The sequence below is a fragment of the Ursus americanus genome, chromosome 10, assembly GCF_024610735.1.
Source record: "Ursus americanus isolate L20-20 chromosome 10, mUrsAme1.1.p, whole genome shotgun sequence".
Classification (NCBI taxonomy): Eukaryota; Metazoa; Chordata; class Mammalia; order Carnivora; family Ursidae; genus Ursus; species Ursus americanus.
This window is the reverse complement of record NC_142136.1, coordinates 10,263,178-10,281,708: the sequence shown is the minus strand read 5'-3', so window position 1 is coordinate 10,281,708 and position 18,531 is coordinate 10,263,178. Positions and strand designations below refer to the sequence as shown.

The window sequence follows — 18,531 nt, the reverse complement described above, 5'->3', positions numbered from 1 at the left end:
GAGCCAAAAAATAAAATCTCGTTTTCATGCAGCACGAGTGCAGGCTCCCACCCAGGCCATGTAAGATCCTTTTCTGTTTTATTGTGGGTTTGGAAGGTATTCACTCAGCATTATGGACACACACGTGAAAGGAACATTCTGGCTTAGGAACTGAACTGAAATGAATATCAGGGACAGAGCTTTTGCCAACTAATTATAGACAGAATATTCAAATACAGAGTTTGCAAAGTGCCTGATTCCTAATGATCCCACCCCCTAAACCCCATTCCCCCCTTCCACACATGAGAAAGGGTTTAGAGATGACCATCAACTCAGAGTAAATTCTTTAACAAAGTCAATATTTATTTGATTTGCTTATATACAAAAAGTAAACTCCAACTGAACATAAAACCAAATAAAATCCTTTCGGCCGCACTGACTTGAATTACCCATTATTCTAGAGTCACAGCTAATCCTATAAACAATAGATGGTACCACAACGTTACCCATTATCCTAAAGTCACAACTAATCCTATAAACAATAGATGGTACCACAACATTATCCATTATCCTAGAGTCACAACTAATCCTATAAATAGATGGTACCACAATGTTACGTTTGTTATACGGAAAGGATTCGGCTATTTTAAGAATGTTAAATAGATAAAAAGAGACCATAAAGCAACCTGGGGTGTCAAAGGACTCAGGGATCATCGCTCCATGAAAAGAAATCATCGAAACAGCAAATCTCCAATCAAAACGAATGTAGTTAAGAGCCTGGATGCACTTCTCCTTGGTTGACCCAGCATAAGAGGCCCAGGTACTTTGTAATCAAGTTGCATTTTAATTGTCCCAGAGCACATGAAACAAATACAGCTGAGTTGTGGGGTCCTTAAACTGTGAGTTCCAAGCAGGATTTTGCAAAGTTGCCATTATTTCCATAGAAGAGTCTGGGAGCAGGGAGTCATTTTGAATCGAACACGGCACTGGTGCGCTGCGATCAACTCATAATGTCTTCGCCGACTTGATGGCAAAATGGACATAGCCTGGGTAGGAATTGAAGCCAGTGATAACAACCCACACCTGAAGATTTCTTTAATAGGCTGAATCACGTAGTTTTACGCTTTTTGCTAAACTTAGTTATTAAAAGGCTTTGAAAGAAACTCAACATCTTTACGTAACCGTGTACCTCCAGCGATCCATGTACATGTTTGTTTTAAAGCAGTTGGCTCCTTGGGCCAATTTCCTTGCCTGGTCCCTGCACACCCAATTCTCTAGGAAGCAGGCAACGGTTTCATCAGAGAGACTGAGGCCAGAAATTGACTTGGTCTGACCTCTAAATATCTTGTGCATATTTTTACGAATGACATGAGAAAAAGAATATACTTTTAAAAATTCAGAATCTGTAGTTTGTAAAACTACTATCAATTTAGTATGAGCTCAGTGCTGACCTTTTCAGATCAATCATAAATAATAAATTTTCCCAAGGGAAGTATTTCTGGTGGAAGTGGGAATAACATGAACTAAAGCTATAGCTTCTGTACCATAAATATCAGCCACTTTGGGCTTAGCACTCTTTCAGGGGGTGGTAATACTGCCTAAGAGCATATATGAATATACACCTTAGTTCACCTAGACAGGATATATGAAATGTCTGAATGATCTACACCTGGTACTGGGCAATATTACAAATACTACCATTACGTGAATTTTCTTGAACACCCGTCACAACCCCTCATATGCACAACTGCGACAGACCAAGGTTTACGCCTTCCTACGGCAGGACAAAAATCCACTTAAAAAAAGAAATCTCGAGACAGGGTGGAATTAAACAACGTCTGAAGTCTGGACTGCCCACTAGTGAACGTTAGACCGTAGGAGTACAGCGTCAGAAAACAGTGTTCCCTCGAGACCTTGCTCTGAGCCGAGTCCACCTAAATATCCAGAAGGTCATCGCCACTTTCGTCGCTCTCCACCGTCAGCTGCCGGGTCCACCACTTCTTAACCTCTGAACCGCACGACGCCGTGTCAGTCATGGGGTTCATTTTGCACACTACGGATTTCATTGTTGTGCGCCCTGCAAATCGTAAGTTGACCGAAGACACTGAGTGGCTTATTGGTTTGGGTGCTGTGGAATTGACAAGAGTCCTATGAGCAATGCGGAGCTGTTCAGCCCTGTGCAAGCCATCCCCGAAAAGCTGTGATATCCCCAGCAGTAACAACGAAACCAGTCCTGTAAACACCTCCCGACCCATAGATGGTAAGTATGAGCCCCTTCTAGCTCTCGGTTCTTTATAGTCATAAACTTTATATGCATGGTCTTTAAAATTATGTTCATGGACAACTAGTAATACCATTTGAAAGCGTGCTACCTGCCCACCACCGCACTTTGAGATAATCACAAACAACTTAACCAAAAAAATCACTAAATATTCCAATCTGGGCAAATACAAGCGTCACAGAAATATGGGTGAGCAGGTGTTCATTAGTATACACAAAGAAAAAAAAAAGACAAAGATAAAGGACGGGTACTGTAAGCAATAGTGAGGGGAGTCTAAATACTTGAGAGGCAGACCTGAATTTGAAATCCGAGACCCAAAACCCACAGAGTGTAGACACCTGAATCAATGGCGGAGGGACCCGGAGCACAAACCTGAGGGCAGCCGCCACTGCCCAAACTTCCTCTGGGGCTTCCCGGGGTCTGTGGCGTCCTGCCGGCCGCCGCCTCTGTCCGACAGCGTGGGGCTCAGGAGCTGCTGCTGGCTGCTGGTCTGCGCGGGCGAGATGAGGCGGTTAGGGTTCTGTCTCACCGCTGTGCTCCCCTTCTGCCCTCTGCACTGCTCTGGGCTCTCATTTTATTGTAAGAAAGGAGGAAAGCACCATAGGAAAACCAGTGGGAAAAATAGTACGGGAGCCACAGAGTCCACAATGGGGAAGGGAGAAGAGAAAATGGGTTCAGAGAGTCCAGGAAAGTGAGGCTCACCACTGCACGTGGTGAAGGCGGACGCAATTCTCCAGGTAGCGCCTCCTCCTGGCAGCCCTCCAGGATTCCTTCACTCCCAGGGCCACTGCCCCCACCCCTCCCGCCAGCCCCTGGGGTGTCTCCGTGGACTAGGAAGGAAGGCGGGCTGCAGGGACTGCTCGGTTTGGCCAAAGTATATTCTTGCCAACCTGGAGGTCAGTCCTAGCGCTGCAGGAAGAGAGTTCTCAGCAGGCAAACTCTCCGGCAGCCCAGAGCAGAAGGAAGCTTATACCAGTTAAGACTAATGTCAGGGAGAAATGCTGAGACTCTCCACACATTTTACTCTCTCGGGTGCACTGTCACCTTCCCCTTTCCTCCTTTCCTATCAGCCTCTTGGTCTTCACATCTCTTATTTCCTCTTGGTTTTTTGATTACCTCATGGGTGGGGTTTTTTGTTGGTTTACCTAAAACCAGAGAGTTCCGTAATCATCGCTTTGCCAGCCTCATCAGCCCTGCCTGGCTGGCTGGCTGGCTCCTATCCCTGCTCCCTGGCCCTGGTGGCAGGGCCACTGTAGAAGCCTCTGTTCCCCCCCACCCCGCTCTCTTCCCCCTCCCCTCCCCCCTCCGCCTTTACGGACTGTCCCTGCACGGGTCCCTGTTGTTGGCGGCAGATGATTCCTACATGCTGAGGGGCCAACAGCATGAAATCCACTCCAAACTGGACTTTGGAACAAGAGGTCCCCTTGGAGCGTCCCGCTGGGCCGCGCAGCCTCAGGCTTCAGTATTTAGGGCGGACCCCCGGCTGGCTGTGTCACTGCACGCCATGAAGCCTGACGCTGCCAGGGGGCTCATCTCGGAATGCTGGATCAACTCCAGCCGGTGCACGACTGCGCCCTCAAAAAGGGCAGGACCTCCGGCCAGCTGCTGGTCCCCGCGCAGGGCTCTCCAGGGTGCCCGCGCCTCTCTGCGCGTCTGTATGGACACGGGCATTGCGTCTGGAAACGGAAATAAGCTACGCCCGGGTAAAAAGAAGGTCCTCAGGCGAATCCTCCTGAATTCCATAGGCTCTTCCGATGCCCAACTAAGGAAGGACAAACCCTTCATGAGTCGATTTAAGGAGGCTGGTGGCCAGTTACAAACATCGCCACTGACTCCACTGCAAGTTCCTAGGACTTGGTAGAAGCGAGCGTGTAGGGCAGAGTTTCAGGCAAAGCACGTTCTTCATGTAGTATCACTGGACTCCAGTTAAGCGCATAGAGACAAAATGTTAACTCTTTAGACAAAAATCGACAGAACTGGTAAGTTCTGGGCATTCACTTTTCTTTTTTTTTTTGTTTTTAGTATTCCTACAACTCAGAATCAGAATCCTTTGAAATAACCCCAAACGATTCTGAGCTGCAAAGATCCAAACATAATCTGGATCAACATGTTCCAATCGTTTTTAACTTAAAACTTCCAATTAGAAATACTGTCACCTTGTTTGAAATGGCTATGTGAACAGCACCAATTTATTTTTTATTTTTAGAAATGCACGTACTGCCCTCGGAAGGACGCCTCGCACCCGTACCTCAGGTTGCGCATTGTTACCCTGACTGTTAGCGTTCGCGTCCTCACTGGGCTGCGTGGTCTCGATGCTGGGCGGGTTCAGGAAGCGGCTCAGCTCCTGCTGTTGGCTCTCTCTCAGGCTGTGGATGATGCTGCAGGACTGCTGCTGTTTCTGTGGAAAATGATTACTCTGTCGGTAACAGAAAAATCAGCCTAACAGCCCCCATCCCCCACCATTCAAATCGTATTTTCTTCTCTCCTCTCCGAAGAACCTGTATGCTTGGTGACCTCTTAGGAGCGGCCAATGAGGATGCTTGACTCATTTCCCTATCACACTGCTATGAAGGAGGGCGTAGACACGCCAACCCATGCTTATTTGCATTACAATAGGAATAACTATGTCCACTGATACAGCTTGTGCTGTATTTAAAGTAGAATTTTTGAATCGCTAATGTAGGTGTTCTATTTTTTCCCTTCTTATTGTGCTCTGTGCTCATTAAGCCAATACTGACCGCCCTAGGCAGAGAGCCGTGGGTGGATGAGCGAAACCCTTGCTCTCGCCTTGGCTCTTGGATAGGAGCAGGCCAGTCTGTCTCGCACACACTCAGAAGCACTGTCTGGTGTTGAGCCAGCTCCCCGGGCCCTCTTGGGGCCTGTGGGGAGCAGGCTGGATCCCCCAGAGTGAGCAGGGCTATGACGGGTCAGCTGGAGGAGGTTGGGCTGTTTTGTTTCTCTGGGGACCTTTTCTCCTCCAATAGAAAGATATGTTTCCTGCAGCTGGTGTTGTTCTGAGAAACAGGATTTAAAAAATCTGTTAAATATAAATATTTAGTGACTAATTTGATTTTTTTCCTCTGTGAACGGTAAGTCAAAAACATTCATAAAAGTAATTATCTAGTAGAAATGCCTATTGTAAACACAGTGTATGTCAACATAGTATGTGTCCATTGATTTATGAGTCAGAGAATCTTATAAGCTTGTAATTCTAAAGGCAGCACACAGATCATTTAACTCCCAGGAGAGGTGACCTCTGTTAAAGACCAAACAATATTATCAATGGTATGGTGGAATTTTTAGAAACAGTTTAAAAGTAGTTTTGTAAATTCACTTGCCACTCAACATGTAGAGATTTTGGGCATTTTGAACAGTTGAGTTTGATAAATGGAGATCACAAATATTTTAATATCAGTAAACTCCTTTTTTTTTTTAGGGGGGGGGTGGGGGGGCGGTGGGAAGAGGAAGAGAGAGAGAAGAGACTCTTATGCAGGCTCCACAGTCAGCGTGGAGCCTGATGTGGGGTTCGATCTTATGACCCTGAGATCATGACCTGAGCCTAAATCAAGAGCCGGATGCTTAACCGCCTGAGCCACCCAGGAGCTCCTCAGTAAACTGCTTTTTAAACATTCATGTTCTATTATAAAAATGTGATTCAGTGGGAACGTCTTATGGTCTGTGCTAAAGAGGGCGCAGCTGGGTCTGGACTGGAGCTGAGGAACGAATCATCATGTGGCCATCACGAGGGGATGACGCTGACATAGCTGAAGGGCCGCGACGCCGATCACAGGAGGATCTCATCCCGTTGCTCACGAAACTCTGTTCTCACGAAACTCTTTTCTCTTCTTCTTAAAAGGTTTTATTTATTTATTTGAGAGAGAGAAAGAGAGCATGGTAGGGGAGGGGCAGAGGGAGAGAGAGAATCTCAAGCACACTCCCCTCTGAGCAGGGAGCCCGATGTGGGACTTGATCCCAGGACCCTGAGATCATGACCTGAGCTGAAGGCAGACGCTTAACTGACTGAGCCACCAGGCACCCCACCCCCCACCCCAAGCTCTTTTCTTTTCTCCCTCTTCTTCGCCCTTTGAGAGGAGGAAATAAAAACCCAGACGTTTCCAGTTGACTCACAGCTCTGATGCGCTTTAAGCACTTTTTCAGCCACATGCGGATGGTCTGCTTGGCCACCTCCTCCTCGATAGTGTACTCCAGCTGCTCCCTGGCCAGCAGCTCCTCCAGCTGCAGACTCTTCCGGATGTCAACCGACCGGTAGGAGAGCATGCTGGTGGGGGGACAGGAGAGCATGCCAGGTCTGACTCCCCTGCGATTCTGACCGGTAGACATCTCAAACTCCAGAGAGGAGATCAGTCCAACCAAGGTAGTGTCCCTGTGCCACTGGGCTAGGGGGAGACCTGGGCTAGTTATGTCACCTCCTCTGTAAGATGAGGATACTCATGGTACCCACTAATTAAGTGCTTGAGTTAAGACTTGTGAAGTGCTTACAGCAGTAAGTGCCATGTAAGTGTTTGTAAAACAAAAGATTCAGGCTGGGCCCTCATCTCCATTATCAGCTGCTTAAGGCTTTGGAACATTCCCTGTAGAAGAAAGAGTGCTCTCTCTATACTTTTGTCTCATTCAGGTCCAGCTGGGGATGGTTAACAGGCTTGGCCAAAGGTCACGCTTCCCGCTCCCTCCCCTCCCCCCATTCCCCTCTCCATTGATCTCTTTTGCGCCCCTGGATCTTCCTCATTCATTTTGGTGGAAGCAAAGTCAGGGTAGAAGACTCGCTCCCATTCTGACCTTGGCACAACAGGTCCAGGCAGTGCCTCCTGGGGGCCCTGCCTGTGAGCTCTGTACCGCCCCTGCAGCCCACGTCACGGCACGGAGGTGCTCAGGAGGCCCCCCATGCAGCACTGCTACCCTGACCTCTTTGCTGAGGCTCTTCCCACCATGAGGAAGGAGATGTGTTTGCTCTTCCTCTCATCCCTGCCTCATCCAGAATCTGTCACTGCCGAACTGTTTTCGTCATTCACTGAGCTATAGGGCCAGGGGGGGCAACCGATACCCCCATTGGCTTCGCCTGGGCCCATTTTATCAGATATCTCACTGGGTTCCAGAGAGGCTGAATGATAATTGCTAATGACAGTGGTTATGTCCCCGTGCTTTGCTTTCAGCCCAAAATATTTGTCACCAGGAGGAACGACTTGGTGACGTTCTGAGAGAGACAGCATCCTTTGCTAATCACACGTATTTTGTGCCTCTCTTTCTGCCCTTAACTTGCCCCTGGAAGAAGTGAATACTGGGAAGTAAAACAATTAACTTGAGAGAACCTTTCCCAGGCCCTTCTTCTTCTGATCTCTTTTCAAATTTCAGTCCCAAGCGTGTTTCTGTATACCTGAGTGCTTCTGAATGCGTGTCACCGTAACCCAACACTTCACCTGCCAAGTACGAGCAGCGTGATGGAAACAGCTACTGCTGGAGGAGGGCCTTGCCTTTTCCTGTGCATGGACCTCTTTGAGAGTGGAGCCTATGGGACTTTTCATAGAAGAACGTTTTAAATGCATAAAATAAAATACCTATTATTACAAAGAAAACCAACTGTATTGAAATGCAGTTCTCATATTTTCTTTAAAAAGTGATGATAGAATGAATGAAGAAGATGTAGTATATATACACTGGAATATTTCTCAATCATAAAAAAAGAATGAGATCTTGCTATTTGTGACGACATGAATGGACCTAGAGGGTATTATGCAAAGGGGAATAAGCCAGAAAAAGAAAGACAGATACCATGTGATTTCACTTACATGTAGAATCTAAAAAATAAAACAAACAAAGCAGAGACAGACCCATAAATACAGAGAGCAAACTGGTGGTTGCCAGAGGGGAGGGGGCTGGGGGGCTGGGCGAAACGGATGAAGGGGAGTGGGAGGTCCAGGCTTCCAGTGTTGGAATGAATAAGTCACGGGGATGAAAAGTGTAGCATGGGGGATATGGCCACTGATGCCGCACCAGCGTTGTTTGGTGACTGATGTTACCTACTCTTGCAGTGAGCTTAGCAATACATACAGAGTGGTTGAGTCACTGTGCTGTATGCCTGAAACTAATGTAATATCGTGTGTCAACTCTACTTCAATTAAAAAAAGAAGTAAAATTAATTTTAGAAAAATTTTAACAAGATGGGGTCATAGTAACATAAATGCTTCTTTATTATTGCATTAAATAATAACATCCAGCTGAGGTCAAATGACCACCGCAACTTAGAAGTACTGGTGAGTGTAAAGGATATTTAAGCTATCAGCGACGTCAATGACGTGATCTGAGAATACCTGTGATTCCTGCTCGTGACAAAGACACACACATTGTTAATATGGCTGTGGTTTGTTGCCTGCATTCATCACTGAAGGAAATGCTGCATTTCTGGGAGTGATTCATGAAAATAAAGATGGAATTGTTTCCAAGTCCATGAACCTCTGGAATTTATCCATGGATTCCTGTTTAAAACGCTGTTATGGACTGAATCGTTTTCTGCCCTAAAAAAATAGATGTTGGAGTCATAACCCTCAGTACCTCAAAATGTGATTTTATTCAGGAATAGGTCACTGTAGATGTCATTAGTTAAGATGAGGTCATATCGGAGTGGGCTGGGTCCCTAATCTAATATGAATGGTGTCCTTATAAAAGGGAAGATGTGGACACACACACACACACACACACACACACATGCACATGGGGAGAACCACACATGAAGGGGGAGGCAGGGATCGGGGTGATGTTTCTACAGAGATGGCTAGCAAAACCCCAGAAGCTGGAACAGATTCCCCCTCGCAGCCTCAGAAGGAACCAGCCCGGCCGACCCCTTGAACTCAAGCCTCTGGCCTCCAGGACTATGAGACAATACACCTGTTTAAGCCACTCAGTTTACGGTACTTTGTTTCCTTTGTCCTGTCTGGGTACTCACTGAACGGAAAATGTGGCTTGCCATCCAAGCGGGGGGCAACCATCACAGAGCGCCCCACGTGTGAGAAGATCTGGACTTTAGCCCCAGCTTGACCACCGAGGCTGCGTCACTGAGCAAGACACACGACTCTCCGGGACCAGCTCCTTCCTCACAAAACAAGGGGCGGCTGTGCTCCGGAGGCCCCTTCCTCCTCCCCCTCCCCGTTAGGGGCTCCCCAGTCAGTGAGGGGCACTCCTGGGGACATCAGGCGACTGCTTCTCCCTGCTCCTGTGTGAGACACTCACTCAGACACGGTCCTTACAGGACGGTGACAAAGGCCCCTTGGAGCCTGAGCAGCGCGGCCTCAACTTGTCACCTCAGGGCACATGGCATCTTGGCTTAGGAACCCCCTTGTTGGCTGTGTTTCACCAGGCCTTGAACGGCCACGGCTTCAGGCCCTGGACTCGGGTCTGCTCTGTGACCCGCAGCTGGGAAGACCCCCTCGTACCTGAGGACGTCGTGGAAAGTGACGTCACCCCCGTTATGCAGCCTCTCCATTTCGTAGCACATGTGCTTAAACAGGAGCTTGTCTTTGTCCAGATCCACCTCCAGCCTCCCCCGGAGCAGCCTCAGCAGGAACTTCACCCGGAAAGTCGGAATCACCCCCTGGCGGGCAGAGCACAGTAACTGGTAAATCATCTTTAGGCCATAAGGATTCGCTTGGGATTCTATTTTCACAGAAAAAAAACAAAAAAACCAAAAAAACAAAAAACCAAAACCCTGAAACACCAGCTCTTTTTCTCAAAAGATAACATAATCAGCACCGGGCAGCCAGGAAGTTGCTGGCCTCCCCCGGGCCTGGGTGAGGGGGTGTGCCTGACAGGAGCACCACACTGAAGGCTGGGCGCTTGGATTTTCTGCTGGTGCTTCCCGGCAGCCCTGGGAGCCTGGGAGGGTGCAAAGTAGGCCCTCTGCCTCCCTGGCCTCAGCCCCGGCTTTACCGGGCTCCTCTTCTCCCGGCCTGTCTCACTGACTCAGCCCCTGCTCATCTGTTTCTCTAAAACACATGCTGAGTGGGTTGGTAATGTGTGATCACAAGAAAAAGCAGAACATTCCCATGTACACGAGCCTCCTCTTCACTGCGCCTAGATGTCTCAACTTCTCAACACTCATTCTAAGTGGTTCTTCTAGGGAATGATCACTCCTGTTCAGGTCTTCTCCGTTATTAGAACAGTTACATACAAGAGAATCTGGTCAGAGCAGCTCCAGGTTCTGAAAATCGAACACGTGTGGCTCCCTCATGGGCAGCACCACCTAGCCTCTGGGAATGCAGGCCCTGGGCAAGGGGCAGGGACAGGGGCAACCCGTGAATTCCTGACAGTTACTGACACCTTAGCCTGTGACCCGTGGCACCATTATTTTTTTTATTTTTTATTTTTTTAAAGATTTATTTACTTATTTATTTGACAGAGAAAGACAGCGAGAGAGGGAACACAAGCAGGGGGAGTGGGACAGGAAGAAGCAGGCTCCCAGCGGAGCACAGCCCGATGTGGGGGGATTACACACACACACACACACACACACACACACACACACACACACACGGATCACGCCCTGAGCCGAAGGCAGACACCTAACCACTGAGCCACCCAGGAGCCCCCGGTGGCACCATTATTGACGTGTGTGTCCAAGAAAAACAGGTTCCTGCAGGCAGCCATCTTGGAGCTGCAGGTGGATCGAGGGAAGAAGGGAGAACTGGGTCAGACGGCCACACGTGCAGGCCACTGTCTCAGAGAAAGTCCCTTGAGCCTGGTGCCTGGGGAAGTGGGGGGCGTCAGGGAGATGGGGGCAGAAGGGGAGGGGAAAGCCAGGCATTACCGTGCAGGCCTAGCTTGGTATGCCCCTTTCCTCAGCCTGTTTTTTTTTTTTTTTTTAAGATTTTATTTATTTGACAGAGAGAGACAGCCAGCGAGAGAGGGAACACAAGCAGGGGGAGTGGGAGAGGAAGAAGCAGGCTCCCAGTGGAGAAGCCTGATGTAGGGCTTGATCCCAGAACGCTGGGATCACGGCGTGAGCCGAAGGCAGACGCTTAACGACTGAGCCACCCAGGCATCCCTCAGCCTGTTCTTTTTTTTTTGTTTTTTAAAGATTTTATTTATTTATTTGACAGAGAGAGAGACAGCCAGCTAGAGAGGGAACACAAGCAGGGGGAGTGGGAGAGGAAGAAGCAGGCTCATAGGGGAGGAGCCTGATGTGGGGCTCGATCCCATAACGCCAGGATCATGCCCTGAGCCGAAGGCAGACGCTTAACCGCTGTGCCACCCAGGCGCCCCTCCTCAGCCTGTTCTGGCTCCTTGGTCTTCATGTCCTTTGTGAACTCTTCCTGCAACGATTTTTGGATCTTCCCCCCTACATTTTCCCACAGCAGAACTTTGTTTTCAGAGGTCGGTCTAACAGCACCTCCCCAACCAGACCGTCATGGCCACCCCACTAAAGTGGCCTGCCCCCGCCCCCAGTCCAACCAGTCTCTATTACCTTCTGCAGAGTACTTATAGCTTCTTGAGATAATAATAATAATTATAATTAGTTTCACTCTTTATTAGAACAGAGGCTCTGAGAGCATGGGGGCCTTTCCATGGTGCTCATTGCTGTATCCCCAGCATCTGAGTGTTTGTTGAGATGAAGAATGGGGAAGAATGGAGCAGCAGAAGAAGGTGCTGCGGTTTCGGCTAATTCTAGGAAATCCTGGGTAAGCTTTAAGATTAAAGTATTCAAAGAGTAAGTCCAAAATAATTAAAAATAACTTTCAGAAACCACTCAATAACCCTTTCACACTTCTTATCAAGATTGCTGTCGGTGGCTCTCTGTGGCTCTGTGTTACACCATCGCTCTGGTGATTTGAACTTTCCCCCTTTTCCTGCCCCCAGCCCAGGGCTGGTTTCTTCAGAGCTTCCTTGGTTTCCTTTCCTTGGTGACTTTCTGAATGTCCAAAGAAGAGGACGTCCATGGTTGGACAGGACATGAGGGGGGCCATTCTGTCCCTCTCCCCTCTCAGCATATTCTGCAGAATGGTCAATGGCGGCTTTCTACAATTCACCAATGGCCATTCCAAATTCACTAGATGTCCACTGGTGACAAAAAGACCACTTACATGTTTGAGGAAGGGCAATGCCTCTCTTTGGGGAGGGCATGAGCAGCAGCCCCCTTTCCTACCTCTCGTTTATCATCCACCATATTCCATATGATTTGAAAGTGGCGAAGATCGTTATAACTTAGAAGCTGGTCCTCCTCCGTGGAATAAAACAAGGAGAAATTCTCCACAATGATGGCTAAGAAAAGAAAAAAGAAAAGTGGAGAAGTTAGATAATTATGCTAATCTGTCATTTTTTAGAAAAAGTAAAACATCTATTATAAATAATGGATTTTATCACCTACGTTATAAGCCAAATTTTTAAAGTGCTTTTAGTGTGTTTTCCAAGTTGGCATATCTTACACTTGGACTAAGCTATTTATCCAGCTCCTGCCTTTCCAAAACATGAGGGTCAGGAGCATAAACAGACATTCTGTGTGTGGAGATATCCATGCCAGCTGGCTTTCACTCTTAGTTGACAGTTCCAGAGCAGTTTTTAAAGGTCGGATTGGGTTCTGGGTGGCCCCACACCTGGGTGAACGCCATGTATCTTTCAAAAACATAACTGGGATCTTTCAAGGCCATAAAGGTAGGCTTCCCTGAGATCTGTTCAACTCAACACATAAGAAGAGCTCTTTTGAAATTAATGATCGTAATTAATAGGACAACTCGTGAAATTGCAATCAACTGTCATTTACATGCCTTTCAAAGGTCTTTTCAGCTTCTGGATAGAGACGCAACAATTTATAATTAATGCCGTGAAACACCCGCCCCAAGCAATCTGGGATAATTACTTGCAAATTGTACATAATTCTCTAAGTACCTGAGCGTAAGCATATTAGAACATATTCAAGGAACATCACTTACCTACAAGCAGGTTTAGCATGATGTAGGCAATGATGACATAAAATGAACAGAAATACATAAGCGCCCCGGCGTAATTTCCGCAGTCTGTCGCCCAGTATGTGAATTCATCTGGGGTGCAGAAGGGAGGCTGGACCTACGGGGCCACGGGGGACAGGGAGGAGGGGTGAGAGTGAAGAATACAAATTTCTGCTGTTGTGAGGGAACGATTCCTCCACACAGAAAATATAATTAATTTCAAGGTTAGTGTCTCAGAAGCTACATACATCAAGTACATCATCCGTGGCAAAAATCAAAAAGAATATTTCATTTATTCTACACTTCCAGGCTCGGAGAATCCCAAGTTCATTGCCTTTTTAGAAGCACAATGAAAATGAACCAGTTTCTTCCAAGAGATAGTCTTTCTGCCACCTCTACTAGTCTCTCCGAGAGACCTGGTTTCTTTCAGCCAGAGAGACCAACTCTTTCTTCTGCATTCCCAGAGCACTCTGCCTGTTCTTTATTTCGAACTTATTTAATTCTGCCTTATAGTGTATCTGATTCGGTAAATTCTGCCCCCATTCATTCATGCATAGAGTTCTCTAGCTCCTACTATGTACTAGATTTCCACCCAGTGCTGGAGACAGACAACAAGTCTAAGCAAGACCTAGACTCTGTCCCTCCTTCACTTGCTGACAGTCTAGAACTCTATGCTTTACGGGAGCCACGGACTGCATGTGGCTATTAAAATGTAAATGTATGTTAATTCACATCAAATACCATTAGATAAAATTTAGAATTCAGTTGCTCAGGTGCACTAGTCACATTCAAGTGCTCAGAAACCACACAGGGCTACTGAATGGGACAGAGCAGATTGCCGGAAATTTCTTTCGGACAGCATTGTTCTTGAGGTCGTGAGAGAGGAAATAGAGATGAAATAATCAAGCCAGTAACTCACGACACTTGGGATACACCCTACGAAGGGGAAACGCGGGGTGCTGTAGGAACATCGCAGTGCAGTCTTAGCGTGGGGCGGGGACTCCTGATGGAGCTGATGTCCTATGGGAGACGGGAGGGACAGCGAGGAGAGGAGAGGACCCAAAGCGAGGGTGTAACTCAGAGCCTGGCCGTAAGCTCCTTGAGCATGCTAGGGAGACCTAGCACCTAGCATACGGCCAGGTATAAACCAGGCACTTGTGAACAGCTGTTGAGTAAGTTCAGTTAAAGCAGCAGAACTCCCCTGGTTGTACCGGACTGCCAAAATGTTACAGGTGGGAGGGAAGGAACAATGCCCACACAATGCGGATCCGGCAAATGGAACTACGATAGCTCAAGCTAGGTTCGCTGGTTATTCTTCCTGCCTATGCCCATACACTGTAATGGAAAAGAATGCAATTTTATGACCTAAACGGCCAAGCTTTGTGGTTTGTACACAAAGTCTTGATGCTAACGAGGATAACACTGCCAAAATGGCATAGCAAAGAGTTTCATGTGGTTCGATGTTGAGGCACTGTTAGGGATGAAGAGAAGTTTACCATGCAGTCATGCATAATCTTATTCCAGTCTTCGCCTGTGACAATTCGGAACAGTACGGTGATGGCTTTGCCCGCTGAGGAAAAGTTGGCATGCCTAGTTAAGGAAGAAAAACCAGAACGTGGGTAGTTTGTCATGAAGTAGTAAGGCGTCACCACTAAAACAGGTAGCAAATTTGGTTGCTAAGTTACCATGTCTAAGGGCTATACCCTCTTAATGTGCTTGTTATTCATACTTGCCCTCAAGCATAGCTGTCTGAACCCAGCCCTAGCATGGCGCCCCCTGGCCATGCATCTTGAATGACTGAGGGTCCCAGCTTTGACAAGTACAAGTGATTCCTTCTTTCACATGGATTTGCTATAAAAAGTGGAACTGCCATGGATCAAATGAGTAATCTCTGCAACAAGACACATTTGTACTTAATTTGCTGTGTAATTATTTTTTTAAAAAAACTATGAGGTGCTTCCACAAAATTTAAGATAATCCTTGAAAAATGCTTTTCCCATATAGTAACCATTTTGGGAGTTATAATTCCCATGTTAGGCTTAAAAAAGGAGAAAAAGGAAGACCCAAAGTCATCTTAAAGTGTAATTTAAAAAAAAAGAATATATTGTTTCTTGGCAGTAGATGGACAGAACTCACCAGGATATTAGGAGTGGTTATTCCTGAATGATGGTAGATTTGGAATTATGGATTCGTGTTACATTATGGGAATATTATGGAAATAAGGTTTCCAAAGTCAATATGGAGGCTGTTTTAATGAGAAAAATGTCATTTAAAATTTGGCCATTTTCTTTGGTTTTTTGCTTCCAACTGATCGCTTCCCCCTTCCCTTTCGTCTTTAATGGGCAAAAGTCATTCGGATTTTTATTCATGATTTCATGTCCAAAAAAGTTTGCTTGAAAAATGAAGAGAAAGATACATATACACCCACCTGTTAATGTTCTCTCCGTATTTCACGGTACCGAAGAGAACAACGCCGGCAAAAGCATAGCACAAGAGTAAGAGGAACATGCCGACTATGATGAAGAAGCTCTTGTACATGCTGACGACCACCGTCAGCAGCAGCATCTTCAGCGTCACCTGCACCGACAAGAGGCGGGGAGGAGAAAATGAATATTCAATTCACGTAGCCTGGCAAACCTGGGAAGTGAATGACAGGTACGCAAGCCGGTACAAGAGTGACCCTCATTTGACAACTGCTGTGAATTGATTCTTATTAAAGGCTATTAAATCTGAATATTACTAAAAAAAATTAGAAAGAAATTCAACTTGTATTTCAAACTGTTCAGCCTTTTCAGCCAAATTGATAAAAGCCCCTCCCTAAAATTCCTAGCTTTCCGTTTTCTCTTCTCCCTCTGCCTGTCTCTCTGAGGAGGGCTGTCCATTCTTGGCCTATCCCACCAAGTAGACTCGGGATTCTTCCAAAAACAGATGTTCACAGAAACAAGCCTAAACAATGACAAAATACTAAATAGCATCAAACATCGAATGTACTGAATATGTCTATTTATGGAACGTATATGAAATAATGTCAGTAATGAAAAAGGAAGCAACTTTAAAAAATGAAAAATAGATGCAGAGTGTATGCACGAACAAGAAAAGCATATAAAAATCTGGGATCACAGAATCAGGAAGCTTCATTAAAGATTATTTTTCTTTGCAATGATGTAACTTTATGACAAATAAAAACAATAAAAATAGTGTTAAGACCATTGGTTTTTGCTTCCATGCCCAATATGCTCTCTTTAGTTGATGATTGAGTTCGTCTAGCAAATATGAAGAATAAATAACACAACATGAAGGTCAGGAAACATGTCAAAGATGGCTAAGCTACTGATTCATTTTAATATTTAATACTTGCTCATTTGGACTTAGAATGACTAGCAATTTGTTAACTTCCGCCCTGAAGACCCAGAAGGACGGCTGAAGTCAGTTAGGCTTTGCTCCTTTTTTCTGTGCATATGTAACCTTTGATAGCATCCTTTACAACGTACTCACATGCTTTCCACAGATGGAGAAAAACCGGAAGACAATCACGCAGGCACCCATCATGTAGGTATATGCGTTCTGAAATTTAAACAGAAGAGAGCCGCTCATAATGTGCACAAAAGATCTTGTTACAGTTCCAGTTTTCATTTTAAGTCTTCTGTGAAGTCTACTGAGTAATTAGTTTAATAAAATGTGAAATTCTTATAAGAAATTTATCTTTAAAAGGTGCTGAAAAGGTCACTGCCAAAACTCATGAATAAATATTAGCTATAAAATCAAATCTTAAATGAAACTTCGCTCCCTGTTTTGCTCAGCTGATTTCTGTATTTTAAAACTTATTTTACATAAAACAGTGACCAGCTCCTTTGAGGAGCAAGAAAAACGTAGGGTAACAATGCAACAAGAGGAGGCCAAGTGAGACCGGAAATGCAAGAATCCTGGCAAAGGAGGAGGTGTGGTGTTGGAAAAGATGGCGGGAGGTCAGCTTCCCCCTCTCTGAAGGTCTCTGGAGACTCTGGACTGGAGGTCAGCTTCCCCCTCTCTGAAGGTCTCCGGAGACTCTGGACACCAGCCGGCCACATTCTTGTAAGCTGATTTCAGAGATGTCTGCTCCACCCAGAAACACATCCAGCTCATTCTTCAAGTGTGCGATTGGCAGCGAGAGATGACTGGGTGTGCTTTATGACTAAGAAAGCTTCATCTCAGAAACAAAGATCCCATCAGCTAGTACCGCAATAACAACTGTGGCATTAAACTCATGCCAAAACATGATTTTTCTCGAGGAGCCTTGCTTTGCCAAGTGACAACAGTCACATATGGGCCCCCGGGAAGGGGGTCCGGTGACATCCTTGAGGTAGAAGGAAATGAATGTGTCTGCACAGAAATAACTTTGGATGGGAACAAGGACTGCATCTTCCTTCACAATAGACCACTTCAAAATAGAGTGAAGGATGAGCATCCTTCCAGAACTGGAAGTTCTTTCAGGAGAACAGAAGCGGTCAGGGAGAACAGGCAAGTTGGTCTTTTCGGTGGGAGATGTCCTCTCTGGGACATCCGGAATTAGGAAGCCTGTTCTCCTCTTCTGCTTGGACCAAGTAGCTTTTGGCTCCATTTGTCTAGGGCAAGATAAAAACATGGACTTTGCTGCTCCTTTCCACATTAGTTCCAAATCTGTTATACATGGCTTCTCACCTTGCATTCTGGAAGTGACGACACCCAACGGCTTCTAGGACGATGAGCCCCATCCTTTGCCTGGTCCTGAGAGGTGCCATCCAGATTTTGTGCCGTGTTCCCCTTGCTCCTTCTACTCCAGCCACAATTTCCCTCCCGCAGCGTTCCATCATATGGACAGCCGCCAACATGCCCCTCGTTATACAGACTAAACCCAGCCATCACTTCCACAGGGACATTTTCCAGGACCCCTCTGATGAAACCACCTCCTACTACTTTGTGTCATCCCAGGAGTGTGTGTCTTCCTCCATCTGCCTCGCTATGGCTGTAACTCTCATTGGCTTGGGAGAATTCCATGAATGCCTACCTGCAGCTGTCCCAAAGTGCCCCCAGCCTCTTGGATCATGACTAAACTTTCTGGCTTAAAACCTTAAAATAAAACAAAACATCAATTTCCCAGGCTGTGATGTCCACAAGAGCCGCGATGCCTTTGTTTTGTTCACTGCATTCTTCTCCATTCCCAGCATGGTGACTTGCACATCTTTCGTGCTCAAAACCATTTATCATTGGAGGAAATGGATCAGGGTGACTGCGGGCCTACTGAGGCTTGGCCCAGCTCCTGACGCTGAAGGTGACAGTTGATTTAAGAAGGACACTCAATACCTA

General features: G+C 46.4%; 1 protein-coding gene across 3 annotated transcripts in view; it reads right to left on the bottom strand.

Moving 5' to 3' along the window:
* Positions 1-321: 321 nt before the first annotated feature.
* NALCN (sodium leak channel, non-selective) overlaps positions 322-18,531 on the bottom strand; it is a 307,920-nt gene continuing 289,710 nt past the window's right edge. For 2 of the 3 annotated variants that reach the window (XM_045812791.2, XM_087864999.1), the window contains 10 exons: positions 16,705-16,773; positions 15,638-15,786; positions 14,706-14,799; positions 13,195-13,327; positions 12,411-12,526; positions 9,706-9,863; positions 6,389-6,539; positions 4,509-4,658; positions 2,633-2,750; positions 322-2,107 (listed from right to left, as the gene is read on the bottom strand). In XM_045812791.2, the coding sequence (XP_045668747.1) occupies positions 1,914-2,107; positions 2,633-2,750; positions 4,509-4,658; positions 6,389-6,539; positions 9,706-9,863; positions 12,411-12,526; positions 13,195-13,327; positions 14,706-14,799; positions 15,638-15,786; positions 16,705-16,773 (1,332 nt within the window). In that variant the 3' untranslated portion in view covers positions 322-1,913. The remainder of the gene's footprint in view (positions 2,108-2,632; positions 2,751-4,508; positions 4,659-6,388; positions 6,540-9,705; positions 9,864-12,410; positions 12,527-13,194; positions 13,328-14,705; positions 14,800-15,637; positions 15,787-16,704; positions 16,774-18,531) is intronic. The other variant, XM_087865000.1, reaches the window with a different exon arrangement.